Source organism: Branchiostoma lanceolatum, chromosome 12, assembly GCF_035083965.1.
Source record: "Branchiostoma lanceolatum isolate klBraLanc5 chromosome 12, klBraLanc5.hap2, whole genome shotgun sequence".
Taxonomy (NCBI): Eukaryota; Metazoa; Chordata; class Leptocardii; order Amphioxiformes; family Branchiostomatidae; genus Branchiostoma; species Branchiostoma lanceolatum.
The window spans coordinates 11,151,270-11,173,304 of record NC_089733.1 but is presented as its reverse complement, the minus strand read 5'-3'; the positions used below and the strand labels follow the sequence as shown (position 1 = coordinate 11,173,304).

Below are 22,035 nucleotides of genomic sequence, written 5' to 3'. Positions count from 1 at the left end.
AAGCAAATGTTGGGTGGACAATTATAAACTTTTTTTGCATGACCGGTTTCTGCCAGTCAGAGGCTATATGTATATCAAGGAAAGCTGTGCGGTTAGAAAACTTCACAATTGTCACCCAACATCTGCTTGGAGATCATGTCCCCATGTGTGTGTGTTTTGTGTGTCTTTGGTGTGTGTGTCTTTGGTGTGTGTGTGTGTGTTTGTGTGTGTGTGTGTGTGTGTGCGTGTGCGTGTGTGTGTGTGTGTGTGTGTGTGTGTGTGTGTGTGTGTGTGTGTGTGTAAATATGTATGTGTGTGTGTCTGGGTCTAGACCTCCATTCCTGACCCATTTTGCCCAATATCCGTTATGAAGCCTTTTCGACAATACAGCAACAATTGAACTCCTTTTTTTCGTTACGCTAGCCTTTTTCGCTCGGTTTAGGTTTGAGTTTTACTATCCCCCCCCCCCCTTAGCAGGGAACAAATGGTTCGTTCCCATTTACCCCATCCCCGACACATTGCCTCCGGGTTCGATCAGACAACTACGACGATTCGGCCTGGTTACTTTACGTCTAACTAAGTACTTCAAGATTCTTGTTGGAAACGAAAGGACCTAATGCTTGCTTCTTATGGTAGGTAAATTTGATGTACCTTAGTCATGACGGAAAACTAGATAAGTTAAGAAACAATTCGCTAGTAGTTGTCTGAGTAAAGTAATCTAGTCAATGATGGTAACGAAGTGTTAAAACAAAATGAGTTAAAACTTTGGCCAGATATTTTTTACATTCAAGAAACCAATTCCTCTCTAGTGTTAGGATGTAGACAACGGCGGATAGTTGCATGTAAACCGAATCATAGCCAAATGTGTAACATGTAAGTGAGTTAGACATGTTTGTGCTCGTGAGTATGAACTTTCACAATAAGTAGAACAATTCATTGTAGCACGCAACTTTTAAAAGATGTACATTCTCCATGCACAATCTGGTCTACAGCTACTTTCCGTATGGACATTTTTACAGCATATCGAAAAAATGTTGACATGGATTACAACTAATTCGTCGTCAGTTGTGTGTTTAGTCGTTACCTTATAGCAAAAGTACAAAAGGAACGGAAGCAATGTTGATGAGCCGGTCTTGTGAGTTTGATATGGATACACATCCAGGACTAAATGTATATGTACTGACCTATATAGGAGCGTAAGTGTTCAGATACTATGGAAAGTTCAGATGCAAAATGTTTCTGGTTGCTTGTCTTACATCACTTTGTCGTTCTTGTGCTTTGCTTGTGTGTATTTATTCCAATGTACTTTGTTTTGATGACGACAAGAACATAAGCTAAGGGTCAGACTTGAGTGTGTTGCCATCACGCCTTGTCAGTAAATGTTGTACTTAAAAACGTTAACAATAATAATAATAACCTTTATTGTACATTCATGCACTACCATGGGCTAAGTACAGGCATATGGATTCAAAATACATGGTAACATTCATATAATGACACCGACAGGATTTCAATGGAAGTAGCTAACGACAGTGCTGCCTAGTAAAGCCGTAATAAGAGGAGCATTAGTCCGGGTACTTATTAAGCAGGGTAGGTAAGATGTTCAAATGTCACCACATACATCTGATCTTCTAATTCAAAGTTTGCTTCAAAACATGTGCCTGGAAAGTTGCCAAAGATAATGATTGATAAACGCGTTTGTAGATAATTCCTTATCAATGAAAAACATTTGTAACGTAATGCCTATTTTTTCAGGTCACAAAGATTAAGTACTCAATGATGTATTCTGCCCGGTACAATTCATGGCATGATGTGGTACGTATACTGGGTTATCATATCCCCAAACAGTGTATTACTTCCCCTCCCTCTAGTCGGTCTGCCCTTTTTTCTTTCTTTCTCTCCTCAATGATAGTGTACATCAACAACTTCACCAATACCACTACAGCAAGAGCACATTTTCCTGGCTTTTCTTGCTATTGGCAACGTCTTTCTCTTTGTCTTTCTGTCTCCGTCTCTCTGTGTGTTTCTCCACATCTCCGGATCCTGTGTCCCTCTATGTCTCTCTCTCCCCCTCTCCCTCTCTCTCTCTCTATATATATATATACATAGATGGATAGGTAGATAGATGCTATACATATGCCATCTGAAATATACACATTTATGTTTTCAATTTTCCACAGGTCAGAAACAGACAACTACGGATAGCCATGAACACGATGCGAATGGGCCGTGGCGGGTACCGGTACGCTCTCGGTGCCGTTTTGCTCCTGTCCGTGATCACAGCATGGTTCAGCCTGTCTCAACACATCGAACATCCCAAACACAGGGACCTCCACGAAGGACTCGCGTTACACGCACCCAAAGAAGAAGCTGACAAGGACAGAGATAGATTCATCAGTACTTCTTTAGATAATGATCTCATCAACCCACACACTTACACCTTCGTTCTCAACAATCCAGATAAATGCAAGAGTGGCGAAGACGTTTTCCTTCTCATCCTGGTCTCGACGAGACATCTCAACCACAGGCAGCGATACGAGATCAGGCAAACGTGGGGGAAAGAAGCGAACGTACTGGGTGTTGTCATCAAGGTACTGTTCGCTGTAGGACTAGTACCTGATGCCGCGTTACAGAGAGCTCTAGAACATGAAAGCAGAGTACACAAGGACATCATTCAGGAGGACTTTATCGACTCCGACCGTAACAGAACCCTGAAAACTATCATGGGTCTGAAATGGGCTGCCCAGTTTTGTCCACAAGCTCAATACGTCATGAAGGCCAACGACGACACCTTTGTGAACGTTTTTAGCCTGGTTAAGTACTTGAAAGATCTCCACGTCACGAGGTTTGTCGCAGGACGAGTTTTCAATAAAACAAAACCAGTTAGAGATGTAAGATTCCTAGACAGATGGTACGTAAGCAAAGAGGAATATTCAAGAAAATTATATCCTAAATATCCAGGAGGATTTGCTTACGTAATGTCAAACGATACAGCAAAACTCTTGTATAGAACGTCACTGAGTACAAAATATCTGTTTTTAGAGGACGTGTACATAGGTATCTGTCTGGAGAAGCTTGGTATTGTCCCTGTACACCACCAAGGGTTTTATCCTTGGTATGTTGACATCGACTCTTGTAACTTTGACTGGTTACTTGCTTCTCAGTGGGTTAAAGAGCCTGAGGTTATGATGGACTTATGGAACTCTTTAACGTCCAACTGCTAATGATATACATGTACTAGTATGTGTGTTGCTGAGGTGTCGCAGTGACAATATTAGTTTTTTGTTTGGTAATTTTTGTTTCAACAAAGGCGTGGTGTAATTATGTTCATTATATGAATGAATGAAGACCTTTATTGTACAAATATGCCCACTGGTAACAACAAAAGAATTGAAGAAAAGGAGAATCATATTCAGTCTCTTGCGAAAAGTAGTGGATGCTACCTGTCTGACGGCTTAAAAAATCTATCCAGCTGCTTATTGATAAGTAACTGTTATCTTGCGAAAACGAATTGCATGAATCAAGGACATTATAATGTCCTTGCATGTATATTGTTTTGTCATTTGTGTTCCTGAAGAAAGGCATGTTTAGTATTGTTTTGTAAAACTGGGCTCCCTGAAAGAAAATCCTGTCAAAGTTGAACGAAGCAATCCATTTGACAAATTAATGAATAAATTTGGCTGAATTGTCGTTACTTCTGGAGTGTAATGGCCTACATTCAAATAAGCGTATTTAGTCTTGTCCCTGGGCGGAATATGGCTACTTGGGTCAGACAAAAATTCTAACTTTTCCGCCCCCCAAAATCAAAATCTTATGACATTTTCAGTCAAACCAGTACACTTTCACATGGACCAGATTTCCCAAGGGCTCAATATCAACGGCGTCAGGGGATTCGAACCCGGGACCGCTGGGTTCTGGGCCAAACACCCTGCAGTTACGCCACACGACCCCACTTTACGCAATTTTCCTCACTCCACCCAGGTGTAGAAATGGGTACATGTATATTGTTCTCTGTACGTGGCATTGTTAAAATGAGTTATAAAGAACTTGGCTGCAGTGCCACGTCGTCCCTGTCTGTCCAAAAGCAAAATAGATTGTATCGGTCTCCTGAGTGGTTTTCTTGGTCAGTATTGACTGTGCATGTGTACCTCCCCCAACGAGTAAAACTTTGGCTGTTACCTTAAAAACTCAACAACACAACAAAAGCTTAAAAACTAGGACACGATTACAGAAAATCGAAAGTGATATGATATTAATAATTCATACTAATGACTGGAACTATATCACGTCCAACAACTGGGTGGGTCACAATGGAGCGCTCGAGCGACCATACTTACATGATTTATCCGTCTAGAATGACTTAACTAGGTCATTAATTCAATTTATTACCTTTTTGATCCCGTGACACACTCCCCTCCAAACCCGTGGGAATAGCGGCTAAGGCCGACAGGGCACATCCGGTATAAATAAAAGTTATTGATTGATTGATTGGTTGGTTGATTGATTGAATGGTCGATTGGTTGATTGATTGATTGATTGATTGGTGATGGGAATACATAACACTACTACATGTATAACGAAATACCAATAACCTAACTTAGAATAGAGCTGGGTTAAAGCACAGAACAAAGCTTCACCTCTCAGTCTATGGTGGTAGTAAGTTCTTCTGATCAGAATTCCGGTCCTTTTGTAAATACATGTATATTTGTTCTGTCAGGCTTGATTTAGTTGGAATTATTATCAATCAGTTTATTATGTTGTTATGATTTATGTTAATCATTATGTTTGCGTTTCTTCATTCGTATTTACATTATTCGCAGTTTATTTGAGTTATTTATATTCATAATCTATGATTACTTCTGGTTTTCTGTCTACTTCGTCCAGATTATTTTTTCAGTTATGTTGACCTCTGACCTCTCTCGTTTATTTTGATTTCACCACATTTGTTTTTGATGAATTCTTAGTTAACCAATTGTATAGTTTTTGTTTAACTTTATTTATTTGTATAGGGACTCCAGGAAGAATAGTGCATATTGATTGTATCACTAATGGAGATCTAAATAAAACAAACAAACAAAGCTGACTTTTAAAAACAAGATGAACATAATGCCTCGAGAAAGTGCTGTGATTGTACGAGTCTTCATGAATGTACGAATATCTGGGTTGTGGTATTCTCGGAACAGAGGAGTCGGGAAACAAATGAGTGTGTCAGTTTCTGGAGTCAAACGTAGCAAGTCTGTTATAACTTATAAAATAAAATAAAAACTGGTGCTAGTATGCCTCTCATTAGAAGAGAGGTGTACGTATGAACAGTGTGCCTTTTGAATTTACATAAACAAAGCAATGCAAAACCGTCCTTATGTATTGCAAATTTTGCAATATAGTAAATTGCAATACAAAATGACGGTTCGTCGATGAAGGTTGGATCAACCAGGTACTGAGCTGATATACTCAATACAAACGTCACTCAAGCAGCTGGATAAGTTTTGTGAACGGTCAAAACTTAACTGGTTTACAAAACCTATCCAGTTGTTTGAGTAACTTTTGCATTGAGCACAAATGGATGATGTAAACAGTAGATATGTTTTGACAGGCGTCAAAGCTAGCAAAGTACGTCTTAGTTTAATAACTACGCGTTAAACAGAAAACACACGACAAGGATTATTCTAACAAAGCAGAGAATGATTTGCATAGGCCATGTATTATCAGGGGAACTTAAAAGTAACACCGAACAGACCTTATCTAAAGAGTGAAAATCAACTGAAACTTTCATAATTACAATCGTAAATACAGTACTTCTTTAATAGAGACTTTGTCAATATAAATGATATGATACACATGATAACAGTTGAAGAATTCATAACCAGTAACATGTAATGTAGATGCATCTCTGGCCTTCCGTGAAAAAAACATAATGCTTACTTGCATCATGGTAAGTATATCATTTGCCATAGTCAGATACAGCCATAGATACCGCTAATCTTATCAAGTTTGTATGTGGAAAAAAGCAGTAGGCACATTCATTTCAAGTCATACTTGCTCGAGTGACTGCAGACAGTATGCACGGCAGCCATCTTTTTCTGTGAAGAAACGCCCCCCCCTCCCCCTTATTGAGAAAACAAACCGGTTGAACGGGGCGCACATACTGGAAGAAAAAATGTCAACGGAAATATGTCAGACCGGATCCAACCGACCACCCTTTTCATTCAAAGGACTACGGACGAGTGAATGTTTCGTATTCTCAGCCATACAAACAAACAAACAAACAAACAAACAAACAAACACAAATAAAAAAGAAACAAATGTTCTCAGCCATTGACAATCGGTCACTTCTAAAACTTTTAACATAGCACTTAAAAACACGCCTCCTCCTCTCACAGTAGTCTCGTCCAAGGAGGTCAATTAGCAGACGAAAACAAAGTAACCTTTTGGCTTTCTTTATTTCGGTTGTGTACCAGGCGTCTTCATACAGCGTTCCCTGCATGGAATCACCAAGACCTTACAGAAATAGAATACAACATCAACAATTCGAATCTACCACCTAGCACGTACGTATAGCATGTTTTAAAGTTTCTGTGTAATAATTGTCTGTCAACTTTGGCACCTGTTATGTGGGTCAGATAGTCTTGATTTTACACATGGGTGCAAAAGATTGACATGTTGCTTTTAAGACGAACCCGGTGGCATATCCACATGTCTGATGAGTTAAGATTCCCTTAAGAACCGACTTTGATATCTGACGAATGCTGATTCAAAACTAAAAGCTGCTGATAATTTTTTTAGAAAATCTAACGTGCATCGTTGGGGGTCTTTGTTTATCTTCTGCAACTCTGATTTTGAACGTTGCCACTGTATTGATCATATTTTCTGTTTTTCCCTTTCTAGAGAAACAACTCAGGACATAGCGTGAGAATGCTTCGTGGTCGGATCCGGCGAGGCATGAGTGGCATTCTTCTGGTATCACTGACAGGCGCGATTTTTCTCATGTACGTCATGCAGAAAAGAGTCAGCCACCTCGAACATAGATTCTCACAGCTTCACACGTCTGATGCAGATGATTACGAGGTAGGAAAAGACACACTGGTACAAGAGACGGTGCAAGAATCTGCTCGGTTAGTACAGAGAGCCTACCAAGCCGCTGGCGAAGTGCAAACAGAACGTGAGATTCGAAGGGGAGCTTCTATAGAACATGAGATTCGAAGAGCTGATTCTATGGGACATGCGATTCAAAGAGCAGGTTCTATAGAACACGAGATTCAAAGAGCAGATTCTATGGAACGCGAGCATCTAAGAGTAGATTCCATAGAACACAAACATCAAAGGGCAGATTCTATAGAACTCAAGCTTCGAAGCGCAGATCATATAGAAGACGAGCATCGAAAGGCAGGTTCTATAGAACTGAAGTCGGTCCAGGGTGCCATTCAGCCAGCATCAAATGACACGCAGCAAGATAACCAGAACGAGATAGCTGAAAGCGTCCATCCCCAGCTTCAAACTGTAGCCAATAAAGGCTCTGAGACTGCTGTAGATGTTAACCCACACCCTTATTCCTTTGTTATAAACAACCCAGGCAAGTGCGAAAACCAGGACGTGTTTTTGCTGATCGTTGTGACAACTTCGGCTGAGAATATGGGACGGAGGAACGGCATCCGCCAAACCTGGGGCAAAGAATCCAACATGCCCGCAGTCGGCATCAAAACTGTCTTCGCAACGGGCAAGTCGAACGATGTTGCCAGACAGGTAACTCTTGAAGAAGAGAACGAAATATACAGAGACATCATTCAGGAAGACTTTGACGATACGCCGCGTAATTCGACCCTTAAGACTATCATGTGTTTGAGATGGGCGTCTCAGTTCTGTGCTAACGCCGAGTTTGTGCTGAAAGCTGAAGATGACACTTTCGTGAACCTCGTTCCCTTCATCAACTATCTGCATGATCTTCAGAATAGAAAAACTACCGGTTTGTTGATGGGTTATACATACAGCGGGACAAAACCACTCCGAGACCCATTCTTCATACCAAAATGGTACGTTAGCGAAGACGATTATGCAAAAGACGTGTACCCTAAATATCCCGGTGGCTTTGCATACGTGATTTCCAACGACATTCTAAGACCTCTGTATGAGGTATCGTTCAAAGTCAAGTATTTTTTCCTAGAGGATGTGTACTTAGGGATTTGTGCAGAGAAGTTAGGCATAGACCCAACTCATCATGATGGTTTTTATCCTATATTTGTAGATGTTAACTACTGTGGTTTGGATTGGTTGTTGGCATCACGTGATGTAGCAGAGCCGGAATTGATGACGAAATTCTGGCTCATTGTTAACGCTTGTCGCAGGGTACATTAGTATTAAACTGCCATTAACATCTATCCGCGGGGTTACATAAGACCGCCACTTTGAAAAACAGTCAGTTTGAGAGATCTCTAGTGCAGCATCCCCCATGTGTGCCCAGTTTAGATATACAGGAGTGCATTATACTGGGGTGTTGGGTTGGATATTTTTCAGGGTGACGGAATTATGTAATTATGTTAGTAGATATTAATGTTATGGCTGCAATCTTACAATATCAGTGGTGCTAGGTTAGTGGGTTAAGAAAAGAAATATTGGAGGTACATTTCTGTGATGTATATTTGACACAATGATGTGTAATTCAAATGTGAAATACAAAAATTCGGGATATAGTGAAAATGAAAAATAGATTTTTCAGAGTTGTGTTAACTATCCACAGCTAGGTTTGATACAATTAAATGGCATTCAGATTCTGTCAACTCGTTGGGACTTCGCTTTTCGATGTACAATTTCTTGTATGTCGATATTCTAGTTTTCAGATTCATTTGCAGCACATACGTCACTTCCGGTTATACAGATCACGTGATACTGCAGTAACTACGATACTAGACAGATGTGACAGAGGTTTATCGTTCCCAAGGTTACCATGGCGGTAAGCTAGATATCATTTAGATGATCATGTGCTGTAGATATGTTACGCCTTTTTTACGGTTAAGTTCCAAAATTCACTCAATACATTACGCTTTAGTTAAAAGTTAGTTAAAATCCTCCCACACCATAAGGTGTATAGGGCGGTGCCCATCTCCGTTTCATAGCCCCGGGCCACACTGTGGTGCAATCACTGCAGCAGTGGGCTAGTCCACTGGCAGAGGAGTGTGTTTAACTTCCATACTGTTTCAGAAGTATGTACCATTTTTATGAAGTCTTTGGTATGACTCAATGCGCCTCTTGTGCAAAGGTGTTCTACCTTGGCACGAACTCGGGCCTTCTGGTTCCAAGTAATTTGAACCAGATGTGGTAAGTGACAGAAGCGCAGACCACTACACCACAGGACACCCCACACTACGCTTTACACTGTGTATATTGTAACACAATGAAAACTTATTCATTTCGTAACATTTTCAATCTTCAAGAAGGAAGTTTTCTACTTCTTTTTCTCAAAATGATTTTTCATTACCTAAGTCTTTTACGGTCTAAACTGCGCTGGAAGAAGTCGGCTTGTCTGAAAGAAAACAAAACCGGCCCAATTCGCACAATCTAACGTTACCCAATAACTGATATATTTGTTGACTGATGAAATGCAATAATAATGATGACTCAAAATAAACCAACGAATTTGTACAAAAATTCAAAATCTTACATCAAAGACTGATTGTGTCTGTGATTTCAAACATCTTCTTCATAAATGTATTCATATCCTAGATGTAGAATCTGGGCTAGAATAGTCATCTGATTCTGGGTGAAAATAGAAGAGAGTCAACTTTGTATCATCTGACCATCGATTGAATTATGATGAAATAATTATACATTATTTGTATAATAATGAGATACAATAAGGCAACAAATGATAACAAAATCCAAATATTTCACATAGGCATAAGATTTTTTACAAGATTTGTCATAATCTTAGTCATATCCTAAATGTCACGGGTGTAAAACTGGGCTGCATGCAAGAAATCACTTGCTTCCGGACGAAAACAAAAGAACTCTAATTCGTACCATCGCATTGATGGAATTGTCTTCTTAAAAATGAGACACAATAAAACATAAAAATTGAGATACTTCGCGTAGGTATGAGATTTTCAAAATCTTGTATATAATTTCCTCATATCCGAAACCTCACAGGTGTAAACCGGGCTAGATGAGGCCTTGTTTCTGGACGAAAACAAAAGGGACTCCAATTCGTACCATCTAACTATGGATGGAATTGTCTGTTTAGATATGCAATAAACCTACAAAATCAAAATGCTTTGCGTAGGTATGAGATTTTTACAATCTTTTTCATAATTTTCCACATATCCTAAATGCCACCTGTGTATAACTGGGTTAGAAGAAGTCACCTGGTTCTAAGTCGAAGACAAAAGACTCCACTTCGCTCTTTTTGATCGATTCCTCTCTAGATCTGTCCCCGGAGGGCATTCTGACCCATCCTTTTGTTGTGAAACGTTACATGTAATCATCGCACAGACACGCAATGGCCATCAGGAATCTCCCAAATTAGGTCATATGCAGAACAGCTGCTATCAACACCCAGAGTTTGTTTAACACTAATTTTTGTAAGACATGTAAAATGTAGCTTCCGATTTTATACTTATTTTTGTTAAAGACATGTAAAATGTAGCTTCCGATAAGGTTATGTATCAACCCCCTTTGAAGAGTCACCGTGTAAGATTTAAGTGAAGGTCTAAACTTTTCTTGACCTATTTAAGATCACTTCAACATTTAACTTTAGCAACAAGGTTTGATGTCGTTTCCTATGGCATAGGAAAGAAAGGAAAGGAAAGTGATCTCGATCCAGTTTAGCTCACTGAAGAGTTAATCTTCCACTGGTCGTGAAGACAGACAGACGCTATGTACAGTAATTACAGGTTCATTGAACCGGGGAAATTCCCCTGGCTCTTTTCGACAAGCACAATGAACAGTGGACCACGGCGTCCCGGTAGCGTATATGTCGGGTGATACAGCCGGGATCGAACTCGCGGCTTCTAGTTCCAGAGGCAAGATCGTTAACCACTGGACTACGCACGCTCTGGCCTACAGATTATGTATTTAACCTCCTTGATTTGACGGACCCGCAGCCACTCTCTGATTATTTTGATTGACAGACTGGATCAGTCCATTGTCTTTCGGGAGAACAGGATGAATTTATCAGGGGTGAGTCACTTTTACGGCTTTTTACGAATATCGCTGGCTTTTTTTCTGTACCAAATTTGGCAGTAATTCCGTGCAAGTGACACACTGTAGTCTTGTCTAGTATCGGTTTAAAGTTGCTTATTTTGTGTGGCCTTTTCAACATTTGGGAAAACATGGTCCGTTCCACAATTCACGACAACTCTTCACACTGACAAGATAGGGAGAAGACAACTAGGTCAACCACTTTATGAGGGTTAGGTTTAGTCCCCACGGTCTCATTTATATCTGACCATAGATGTTAGCCACACGGATCCTGAAGAGCCAAGATAGAGGGAGCCTATAGTGGTTCTCAACTCAACTCTGCCGAGCAGCAAAGGTGCGTTTCTTCTAGTTTTTACAAACCAAGGAGGTTAACCTCATTGTACAAACCCGACTCTACAATTTGGGTATATGGGCAGATACTGATTTGCATTCAGAGATTAGATTGGAATCATGATCGTTATAGAGAGCAGAAAACTAGGAAACATAGGAATATCAAAAGAACAGGGACATTTTGGCACGAGGTCTATGTTTGAAACCTTCTCTCAGTTGAAACAAAATATAGCGCGTCATCAATCGGTGCGCTTCGATTCCCTGTGTCGTTGTTTTTCCCTAATTTCGACTGCCATGGCTGCCATATCTTGTGGCCCAACACAAGAAATTCGAAATATCTAACATCTTGTGTCAATTGTATCTCCAACTATCAACTTTTAAGTGAATAACATGACAAGTTTCAATCATACAGATCTGGCTTTGTGATCAGCTCATGGTTCCCGGTTTGAAAAGTTGTCTGAAGCAACCCTATAAACATTGGAAAAGAAGAGACTTAAAGAAATGCATGACAGTCGGAACAGGTATTTTTTCTGTACAAAGCTGGAACAACTTCAATAATATTTATCATAAAAGTAAATCCAGTCGTTGATGAAAGACTGGACCTACATATTTGAAGAATTTGAGTAACTCCATTTTTTATATTTCTAAACATTATTTTTATAATATAATGACTTTTACGAAGGAGGTTCAAGACAATGTTGTTTCTACAAACTTTCAAGGACACTATAGAATAATCTTTGATGCTTTCATAAGGATTGAATATTTCTTCCGATATTTTCTTTATTGACCATAGTATGTGTTTGACCCATTTTTAATCTGGTCATTCTGGTATTGCTAATGTACTGGACATTAATTATTCAAGTGGTCACAGGCACTGTCTTTATAATTCCATACTTCCACACGAGACCAAGCGAATAATATAGTTCTAGGGCCGGGTCAAAGGTCGACAACTTCCTTGGCTTTGTATGCAATTTGCTACATGGGATTTCATAAAGAAATACGAATCACAGTTTCTGATGTTTAGAGGGTGTCAAAGTGCAAACAGTTGGTGGTTTCTCCGTAATGAAGGGATGGTGGAAATTTAGAGTGTGTTTTGTGAAGGAAAGCTTCCATGTTGTATTGAGAGAACCAGGTTATATTCTAGTGACCTCCTGAGAGGACCGGTTTTTCAATCTTTCATGTTGTCACACAGAATGGTAATCCACGCCCACACTTTTGGCCTATCCCTTGGTAAAAGTAGATATAAAAGCTTAAGGGCTTTTGTTTTGGAGATGTTGGGATTTTGGAGCTGGGTGTTATAAGTAAGGGTTTTACCTTGTTTTTGCGTTAAAAGAATAGACTTTTAGCCATGTTTGTGGTGTCTGTAGGCTGTAGAAGTTTGGTGTTTTGGTGTGAAGAGGGGTCAAATATTTTCCGCTTGGGCCTGATTCCGTCTGAATACGGACAGGTTGTGCCGTATGGAATATGGAAAGTAGGCTCTAGAATGACACTTGCTAATGCAAGTTTTTCATGAACTAAAACTCAGGTAGGTGACTTTTGACAGCCTCTTTACCATGTATTATTAGAATGGGGATTTTTGGGCCGAAGGGTCAAACAGATTAATTGATTAGATGCGAACCCTGGCCCCTCGGCCCAGCAGGGAGACCAGTCAGTTCAACCTCCTTGGTCGGAAGCTCACGTGTTTCGACACCCACCCACCCTACCGTGGATTAGCTCTGTTCCTCACCAATAAAAGTTCTACCAAGCCCACTCCTCTGTCATCCTTGCCTGAGTGCAGATACTTGGGAAGCCTTGATTACCGGTCTTTGGTCATGTCTGGGCAACATATCCAGTCAGTCAGTGACAAACAAAACAAAACCTGAAGTCAGGACGGAAGTAGATTCGTATTAGTATGATGTACATGTTGTACTAAACAAGATGGAGACATTGATTAACCCTTACCAGAGTGTAAAACACGGAATTGTGTAACATCAACGTGTTGCTGTTTTCTTGTATTTTTTCTGAACGTTTCGCTCTTCTCCATTTTACGTTTGCGAATTCCCCAAGCTATAAAGGGGAAGTTATACTGTAAAATATGTAAGTGTGGCACCGCAGAAAGTGCAAAAGACCTCTTAAGATAGATTTGTTAAAACGTGTTGAGGTTTGATACGCTATACATACTTTGTCAAACACAATTGTTGGCTTTAATTTTGTTGTGACCTGCATTTCTTTACATTTTAAGGTCTTGTAGTTAGGGTTGTTGATTTAGAACCTGGAGATATTCCGAGTACAGATTCCTGAATCCTGACAGATCCCGATGTTCTGCTTTTGTGAAACCGATTTCTTCACTCGACTCCGGTGTAAATGAGTCCCTAGCTTCGGCTAGTGACGTCCTTACCATAATAGGATATTGAATTGAGGTCCAGTGTTTGATGCTACCCAAGTTAAAATGCTGCTCTTCTAAACAAAAATCGAAATAGAGGTCGACATCAAAGTCTGCATGCCAATAGTTAAATTGATCAATTTAGTTCGATTTGTGTGTGTGATATCTTGCAACAAACGTAGTTGTTGGTACACAGAAATCTACCGCATTTCTCAAGGAATTAAAAAGCTAAAATGTTAACGTTCTTTGCAGAATTCGAGAGGTAATAATCAAAGGGATAAATGTGTGTGTGTGTATGTGTGTGTGTGTGTGTGTGTGTGTGTGTGTATGTGTGTGTGTGTGTGTGAAACATCTTACAACAAACGTATTCTTATTACACCTGTACCTGTCACATCTGTCTAAGTTATGATATTGTTCTTCTTTACAGAACTAGAGAACAGGCGACAGCCGGCATCAACATGATCCGTAGAAAGTTCAGGCTCACATTGAAGATCTTCTTCGTCGCGTGCATCATGGCAGGATGCTTCCGCATGCATCTGTCACAGCGACATGTACACCGCCATGAACGACGGAAAGAAAGGGGTCTTTTGACCTCTGACATTAACTCTCATGACGTCACAGGGCAACAAATTAACATTTCTGTTGAAGGTCTTGCGCCTCCAAGTGTTGTGAAAACCTACGGCCGGATTTTGCACGCCGAAAACAATAAGAACGTATCAGAAGAAACCAAAGCTCAACCGAACACCACAGCGCAAATTAACGCAAATGAAAGTGTATCCAATGACTCACTGATAGTAGTTAATCCGCACCCTTACACATTTGTTTTGAACCATCCCGACAAGTGTGCAGGTAAAGAGGTGTTCCTTGTCATGATTGTGACGTCATCGCCGAATAACCACGCCCAGAGGTACGCCATACGTCACACGTGGGGTAGCACACGTATCCGCAACGCACGGGACATCAACATAGTCACGGTCTTCGCTGTGGGGAAACCGGACGACGTTTTAACACAACGAGCCTTGGAGTACGAAAATAAAGTCCACAACGACATCATCCAAGAAGACTTCGTTGATTCGTATACAAATTTGACTCTTAAGACCGTCATGTGCCTGAAGTGGGCGTCAGAATTTTGTCCCAATGCCAAGTTCGTTATGAAAGCTGATGACGACGCCTTTGTGAATACCTACAGCTTGGTCAGACATCTAAGCAGTCTACATGCAGCAAACAGAAGCAAACTGCTGACGGGTCATATTTTCTCTGGTGCACTACCGATTAGAGACTTAAAGGGGAAACAAAAACGGTGGTACTTAAGCAAGGAGGACTACCCTCGAGAAACATTTCCAAAGTATCCTTGCGGATTCGCTTACGTGATGTCGAGTGACGTCATACGGCCATTGTACGAAGTATCGTTGACTGTTAAATACCTCTTCCTAGAGGATGTTTTCATGGGACTTTGTTTAGAAAAGTTGAGAATCGAACCCGAGCACCAGGGAGGCTTCCGGATATACAAAGCACCAACCACCTCCTGTAAGTCTGTCAAACAACTGGCCTCTCACTGGTTCAAAACTCCAGAAGATATGGTGAACGCATGGAAAGTGCTCAACGAAAACTGTTAGGTTTTAAAATCAGCTTAGAGTAATAATATATAATATACATTGCTACCTCAGTATTCATAACGTATATAGATATACGCCGATGATTCAACCAAGTACGCCAAGACCACCATATTCAAGGTATAAACGGTGTAAAAAGGTGAATCTAAATAGTTTCTAGAATATTCTTCAATCAGTGACATATTCTAAAGGTAACCAACACGTACCTCCAAATTTTCGACGTCCACTGTACTTCTTGATCACGGAGTGACCTAGTCTCGCGAGAACACGAGACTAGGACGAGACTTGCGTAGATCTTCTGGCCTCCCCCGCCTCCTTACGGAGCAGGGGTAAGTATGATTTAAAATATGTCACTGATTGAATAATATTCTAGAAACTGGGATTATACGTGACATGAATCTCTTCAATGAATCTAAAGAGATCTAAATGCAACATCAGTAATCCCCAAGGTCTACATCCTTCAGATATCCAGGTGTTCAAGACATTCTTGAGATCTCCTAGACAACACCGTTATGAAAGATATGGCGGTCTCAGGGTATCTGTTGGAATTATAAGACTTGATGTTAAAAAGTTCTCAATAGCGTGGCGATATGTTGTCAGAATGAGGGGGGGTGCTCGTCACAGTGATATACAACCCCTCTCACGGTTATTACTTCTCAAGTACACCTCAGGTATATTAATTGATCCTTATTGGATCCTTATATTGTTACCTCAAATTGATTCAAATACTTCTCAAAGCTATATTTCAAAATGTGATTCAACGTATCGCATGTTGCAAACGAAAATAAAGTATTGATAAATATCCTTCTGTTGTCAGTTTCAATTGGTCTTGTTCGGGGAAGGGTGTGGCTTCCCAGGTACTAGCAAACAACACTCTGCGCGAAAAGCGGGACGTTATCACGATCGTCTAACATATCGCGTGTTGGTCACTGCTGCACGTCGTCACATTACATTGAACACGTTTGGTGCCTATAAACCACACCACACAGGACAATGGCAATGGATTCCACCTGAAACGTTTGACCGCTCACAAAACTTCTCCAGTGACTTAAGTAATCTCTATGTTGAGTATCTCAGTACCTGGATGTCTAACCTTCATCGACACGCAGGGTAATATTTGCCACGTTCACAAAGTGTTGTCTACAATTTCAGTGGCTCTGACAAAATTACACCACACAATTGTCTATCATAACTCATAAGGTTCCATTTAATTGTCCTATAATGACAATTTCCGGTGATCGCTAACATTTGCTCATGTCTGATGTCAACAGTGCATTATAACGCCGTTCTTTCAACTCGAATTCACACAGAAAAAAAGTTTTTTTTACGGCAATATAATAAAAAAGCGACGCCTTTTTCTGTGTAGAGGTGGTCTTCTAAAAATTGACTAAAATGTCCTGTAGCACCTTGTTCCTCGGTTGTTCGACTAGTTTGCCTTATCTCTACCCCTTTCGTTCTGCCCCTATCTGGGTGTGGACTAATGATCGTCATTAGAGCAAGCTAACCCTGGATCGTTCCATCAGACTTTCAGGCATGATTGCCGTAGCTTTACTAATGTTCTCCTGAAATTAGACATTTTTCGTTCCTCAAAACTCGAGGATTGCCCTTCTAGTGGCTGCCTAAGTAACATTCTTTCTCTAGCGTACAGCGTGACGACGATGTTTGTTTGACAACGGTAATTTTTTTCTGGGTAAAAAAGATAGAAGGGCCCAAAACGCACTGATTAAAAGACCTTTAAGGTAGTTTTTCCAGTTTTGTCTAACAAGTGCCCTTTGTTCTGGTTCTATCGGTCTGTCTTACATAACTACAAGGGGAGTACAAATACATTTTTTTAAAGTAATAACACATGTAACCCTAGTAACAATAAGTACAATTTCGGTAATTATGTAATATTTGTGCCATCAAAATAGTCTTTACCTTTATAATGTGGACTTCGAAATGAGTAATTCTTCTATCAGGCAGTTTAAGTCCCCCATGTTTACAATGGTTTGTTCCGAAACTTGCTCAGACAAGAATGAGTGGATGACAGACAACTAAATGTAGGTCGAAGAGTTTGGGCGCGGCAGGCTTGATTTTACAAGTTAACTCGGCCCGTTTCTGACACCATCTTTTTCCGTCTGCGTCGAGTTCTTGAGGTCACTAAGGTGAGGATGATATATTTTTTATGTAACAATTTCAAGTAGTAAAACTCTAGAAAACATGTAGTAATCCACAATGCAGAGTTATCAATCATTCGGCCATGTGTTGTCTATGTTGAAAAATTGAAACTTGATATTTCTCCAAACATTTACAAAGGATCGCTTTGTCAACATTTTGCTGTCGAACCGTCTGAAATTTATCTGGAATTTCTTAACGATGAGAGAGAACGATTTAAGCACAAAGTCATTTCTAACGTCTAGCTTTTACAATATGTGAAAGGAAATCAATGTTTTATGAATGAGTGTAAGCAACTGTGGAATGATGTCCCAACATGTGGCCATTTCGTATAATTGGCTTGGGGAGCACATACCCGGGTAGTTTTGGTATCACCCACCTGTGACGTATTCTGACCTTATTCGGTTTACCGAAAAATTAGTATTTTCGTTGTCCACATTTTAAAACCCCTCTAATTAGGTGTGTCATGATTCCCAGGGGAACAAAACTGCTAACAATTTTCCTCCTTACTATTACTGTGATTATGCCTCCTTGTATAGTGTTGACAGATACTTACGGAAGCATTATCAGTAATGATATGGGTGGTACTTCTTGTTCTTTTGTTTGCTGAAAAACATTGATGCGATACTGAAAAAATAGTCTTGCTATGCATCTGTATCTATATACCGCCCTTCGGTGTAACACACCAGCTTCGCAGGCGCACCGAACGACCTGTCACGTCTAACCATCGCATATCTAACTGCATGCATTGTTTAAAGCTGTCTGATGAGGATGCTTCTACGGTATTTGGTGGCAATCACATCAATCCTAGGTTGATTACTTAGGATAAGTCTAGTATCAGCATGTAGAGATATTCAATGTTGATAAACTAGGTAACATGTCTGTATTAATGCTTAAGGAATGTAATCCCACCGCTGCCACCACTGTAAGGGTAGTACAGACCTTACTGTCAGTGTGATTTGGAACAGACTGACACAAGACGGTCTCTCCTTAGGTTTATTACTGTACCTTTGCCACGAAGGTTATACTTTCAGTGCCCTTTTTATGCTTGTTTGTTTGTTTGTTTGTGGATAGTATAATTCGAGAAGATGTGAATGGATCTGTGCTGTAGTTGGTCGTCGATAAAGAAACTGGAGTAGCGACTTTATTTGGTACTGAAGCGGAACTTCCAGTTTTGACATACTCAGTATTCTGGACATCATTTATGATCATGATCTATTCTTATATCTTGATACAAACTTGTAAACATGTCTTTGCTTGTGACCTGTACTTGACCTAGTTGGGCAAAAATGTACAATAAAGGTCTTAATTCATTCAACATCTAAAAAAAAGTTAATGAAATGTTTCTACTTTACAGACGGAGAATCAGCTACCAGGGAATATCAGTCAGACTGAAGATGGGAAACCTCCGATCTGGGTTCAACGCCGTCCTGCTCTTCGGCCTGATGATCGCCTGTCTCCACCTCTACACGCTACGACAGCGCATGCACCAACTGGAGGAGAAGATGACGATAGTGAAAGACGGACACAGCGTCGTTCGCAGAAGCCTCGCGACAGAAGAGGAGCCAGAAAACGCGCTGGGTTCGAACGTCCCAGTCGAAGGTCTTGAACTTGAAGAAGGTTCCGTCGACAAGACCTTGGGTAAACCACAAAATCTTCAAGACCCTTTCGTAGACAAGAACTTGGGTGAGCCACAAGGTCTTGACAACATTCCCTTGGTCAAAATCGACTTGGCAAAAAACACAACACAAGCCCCAACAACGACATCTATTAAAGCACCTACTAAAGTAGCTAACACTACAACAACTGCCGTCCAGAAACCAATAGTATCTATTCCATCCCTGAGAGCAACCTCTGCACCCTCCGATCCTATCATCAACCCACACAACTTCTCATTCATCTTGAACAACCCGGACAAGTGTGGAGATGGAGACGTTCTCCTACTTATTCTCGTAACAACGACCGTACAGGGAACGATTCAGCGGGAAACCATCCGCAGAACATGGGGCAACGAGTCCAACATCCCCGGCGTTGTCATCAAATTGGTTTTCGCTATCGGTCAAACGGACGATTGGGCCGCTCAAGCCGCTCTGGTTGAGGAGAACAGCAAGTTCAAAGACATCATTCAAGAAGATTTCGTAGACTCCTACCATAATCTGACCTTAAAAACGGTGATGTGTTTAAAATGGGCTTTCCAGTACTGCCCCAAGGCTCGCTTCATTATGAAGGCTGATGACGACACCTTTGTCAACATCTTCAGCATCACGAGGCATCTGATTGGTCTACACAAATACCACGCCAAAAGATACGTGACAGGGTGGGTGTACGTGGACACCAAACCCATCCGCGATCCCACGAGCCAATGGAACAAGTGGTACGTCAAGTACGAGGACTACCCACGTGACTCGTATCCCAAGTACCCTTGCGGGTTTGCCTACATCATCTCCAATGACATCACACAGCTTCTCTACGAGACTTCTTTAACGATTAAGTATCTATTTTTAGAAGACGCGTTTCTTGGGCTCTGTATGGAGAAGCTTGGCTTTGAGCCGGTTCATCATGGCGGGTTTCTCCCATGGTACACCCACATAGATTCCTGCCAGTTCGACTGGCTTATGGCGTCACACTGGGTGAAGAGTTATGAGTACATGTGGTACTTATGGAACACTCTCACGAGCTGTTGATCATATTCCAATATAGCTTTTGTTTAAAGTACTGTTAGAAAGGCTCTGCCTCACAAATTGTTGAAACCTATCTTCATCTGTGAATACTTTCATAAAAAAGACGTTCGACAGGAATAAGGATGTTCATAGTTCCAACTTCGTATGCGCATCGATTGGGTTATGGGTCAAAGGTGAAGGCCCCTGACTTGTAAACAGTCTTGTCTAGACTATTCCCAATACATGTCAAGACTTGCTTTGCTTATGACTCATGGGTCTTCACCTTTGACCTATTGTCCACAATGCATTTCGCTGCACATGCCTAGTTGGTACCTTGAACCTCCTTACAAGTGAGATGATATAATTTCAGGTGAATGTATATCGTTTGGAATTTGTTGTATCGAATAGCTAGAAAAGGGTTTTGAACACAATCATCTTATATATGTATTTTAAATGTATCGGTGTGCATGTGATAAAAAATCTGTTAATCCTTTCCAGTACAACGATTGCTTTGAACCCCAGGGAGCACATATCATGTAACAAAATACAAGATGGTGTGCTGTTCTTATCTTTCACAATCAGGCATAACTTATACGCACGTTAGTTGTAATATGATATGAAACAAAGTTAGTAATGATTACAATGATGTCCAGTTCTTCCATCCCTATACAATACCTTCAGGATAATCTATATGCACGTTTGTTGTAGACAATGAAAAACATATAGTCTGCTACATTTATAATAATACTAAAACATATGAACATGTAGACAAATAAACATACAGGGTTGATACTTTACTCTAGACATGTGTCAAATTTGTCTTACATCTATATGTTACTAGGCAAGACCCTGTATTCAGTATGACGCCTAGAAGACAATAAAATGATAAACGATATTATTGCTTACTTTTGTGCTTAATGCAAGACAGAAAAACAACAGTTCTTTGCGGACAATATGAATCAGAGTATACAAATGTATGACTAGTTTATCAGTACAATGTAGAACTACTTGCAGCCATGGGCTGAATTGCGAGCTCATTGCGCTTCATCGTCATCATCTTCAAACTACATCATTAATACATGAAAACAACGGCTAATATCTAAGAAAGTCCTTTTGATATTACTATGAAGCCCATGATATGCCTAGAACAAATTTGAAACAACCATAGGCTTAGCTGAACATCTCCCCCTGGTAAGATCAAACATAATTGAAAATACGTACATGAGAATTCAGTTTGAGTACGCACACGGACAGACATACACACAGACATAACGTTTTCTAATGAGACAACATAGAAATATAAGAGAAACTCCTATCAAATTTAGGCTATACAGATACAGATACCATGGAGTGTCGATTATTAATCAACTCATCACGGTACAACAGCGACACTACCGGGCCCGTCAAGAACTGCAAAAGTCACACACACAAATGTAAGAAAAAGTATGAATCTTGAATGAGATGTTCTTGAGTTGTATTTTAAACACGTGGCATAACACTTAGATTACAGTATCGAAGAAAAAAAAAACATCAACATATTTTCAGGGATCGAAAGAAATAACAGTCACTGTCAGATAAAGTTAGACATACATGAAGACGATGCTAGTGTTTACAATTACACGTAGATAAATTGGAAAATGTTACAAATCAAAGCATAAATTTCACACTTTTTATGCATTTTTTTATGATCAGTATATCCATACCATAAGTAAGTCAATTATCGCTTAGCTGAATAAGTAAGACATGTGCT

At 40.3% G+C, this 22,035-nt stretch overlaps 4 protein-coding genes across 6 annotated transcripts; all 4 read left to right on the top strand.

The window, feature by feature from the left end:
• The first annotated feature begins 297 nt into the window (after positions 1-297).
• Positions 298-3,673, top strand: LOC136445538 (beta-1,3-galactosyltransferase 1-like). 2 transcript variants are annotated; one of them, XM_066443594.1, is made up of 3 exons: positions 298-611; positions 1,735-1,794; positions 2,160-3,673. In XM_066443594.1, the coding sequence occupies exons 1-3, from the start codon at positions 609-611 to the stop codon at positions 3,201-3,203; spliced, it is 1,107 nt and encodes a 368-aa protein (XP_066299691.1). In that variant the 5' UTR covers positions 298-608; the 3' UTR covers positions 3,204-3,673. The 2 variants fall into 2 exon arrangements, with proteins under 2 accessions (XP_066299691.1, XP_066299692.1); XM_066443595.1 differs by lacking the exon at positions 1,735-1,794 and having other exon boundaries at positions 299-611.
• Positions 3,674-6,357: 2,684 nt separating this feature from the next.
• LOC136445532 (beta-1,3-galactosyltransferase 1-like) lies at positions 6,358-8,750 on the top strand. Its single transcript, XM_066443588.1, has 2 exons — positions 6,358-6,527; positions 6,865-8,750. Exon 2 carries the CDS (start codon positions 6,892-6,894, stop codon positions 8,326-8,328), a length of 1,437 nt encoding a protein of 478 aa, XP_066299685.1. The 5' UTR covers positions 6,358-6,527; positions 6,865-6,891; the 3' UTR covers positions 8,329-8,750.
• A 2,268-nt stretch (positions 8,751-11,018) lies between these two features.
• On the top strand, positions 11,019-16,275 carry LOC136445537 (beta-1,3-galactosyltransferase 1-like). 2 transcript variants are annotated; one of them, XM_066443593.1, is made up of 2 exons: positions 11,019-11,145; positions 14,286-16,275. In XM_066443593.1, exon 2 carries the CDS (start codon positions 14,317-14,319, stop codon positions 15,472-15,474), a length of 1,158 nt encoding a protein of 385 aa, XP_066299690.1. In that variant the 5' UTR covers positions 11,019-11,145; positions 14,286-14,316; the 3' UTR covers positions 15,475-16,275. The 2 variants fall into 2 exon arrangements, with proteins under 2 accessions (XP_066299690.1, XP_066299689.1); XM_066443592.1 differs by lacking the exon at positions 11,019-11,145 and adding an exon at positions 11,302-11,500.
• A 1,203-nt stretch (positions 16,276-17,478) lies between these two features.
• LOC136445534 (beta-1,3-galactosyltransferase 1-like) lies at positions 17,479-21,180 on the top strand. The gene is made up of 2 exons (XM_066443590.1): positions 17,479-17,615; positions 18,983-21,180. The coding sequence occupies exon 2, from the start codon at positions 19,023-19,025 to the stop codon at positions 20,307-20,309; it is 1,287 nt and encodes a 428-aa protein (XP_066299687.1). The 5' UTR covers positions 17,479-17,615; positions 18,983-19,022; the 3' UTR covers positions 20,310-21,180.
• Positions 21,181-22,035: the final 855 nt, after the last annotated feature.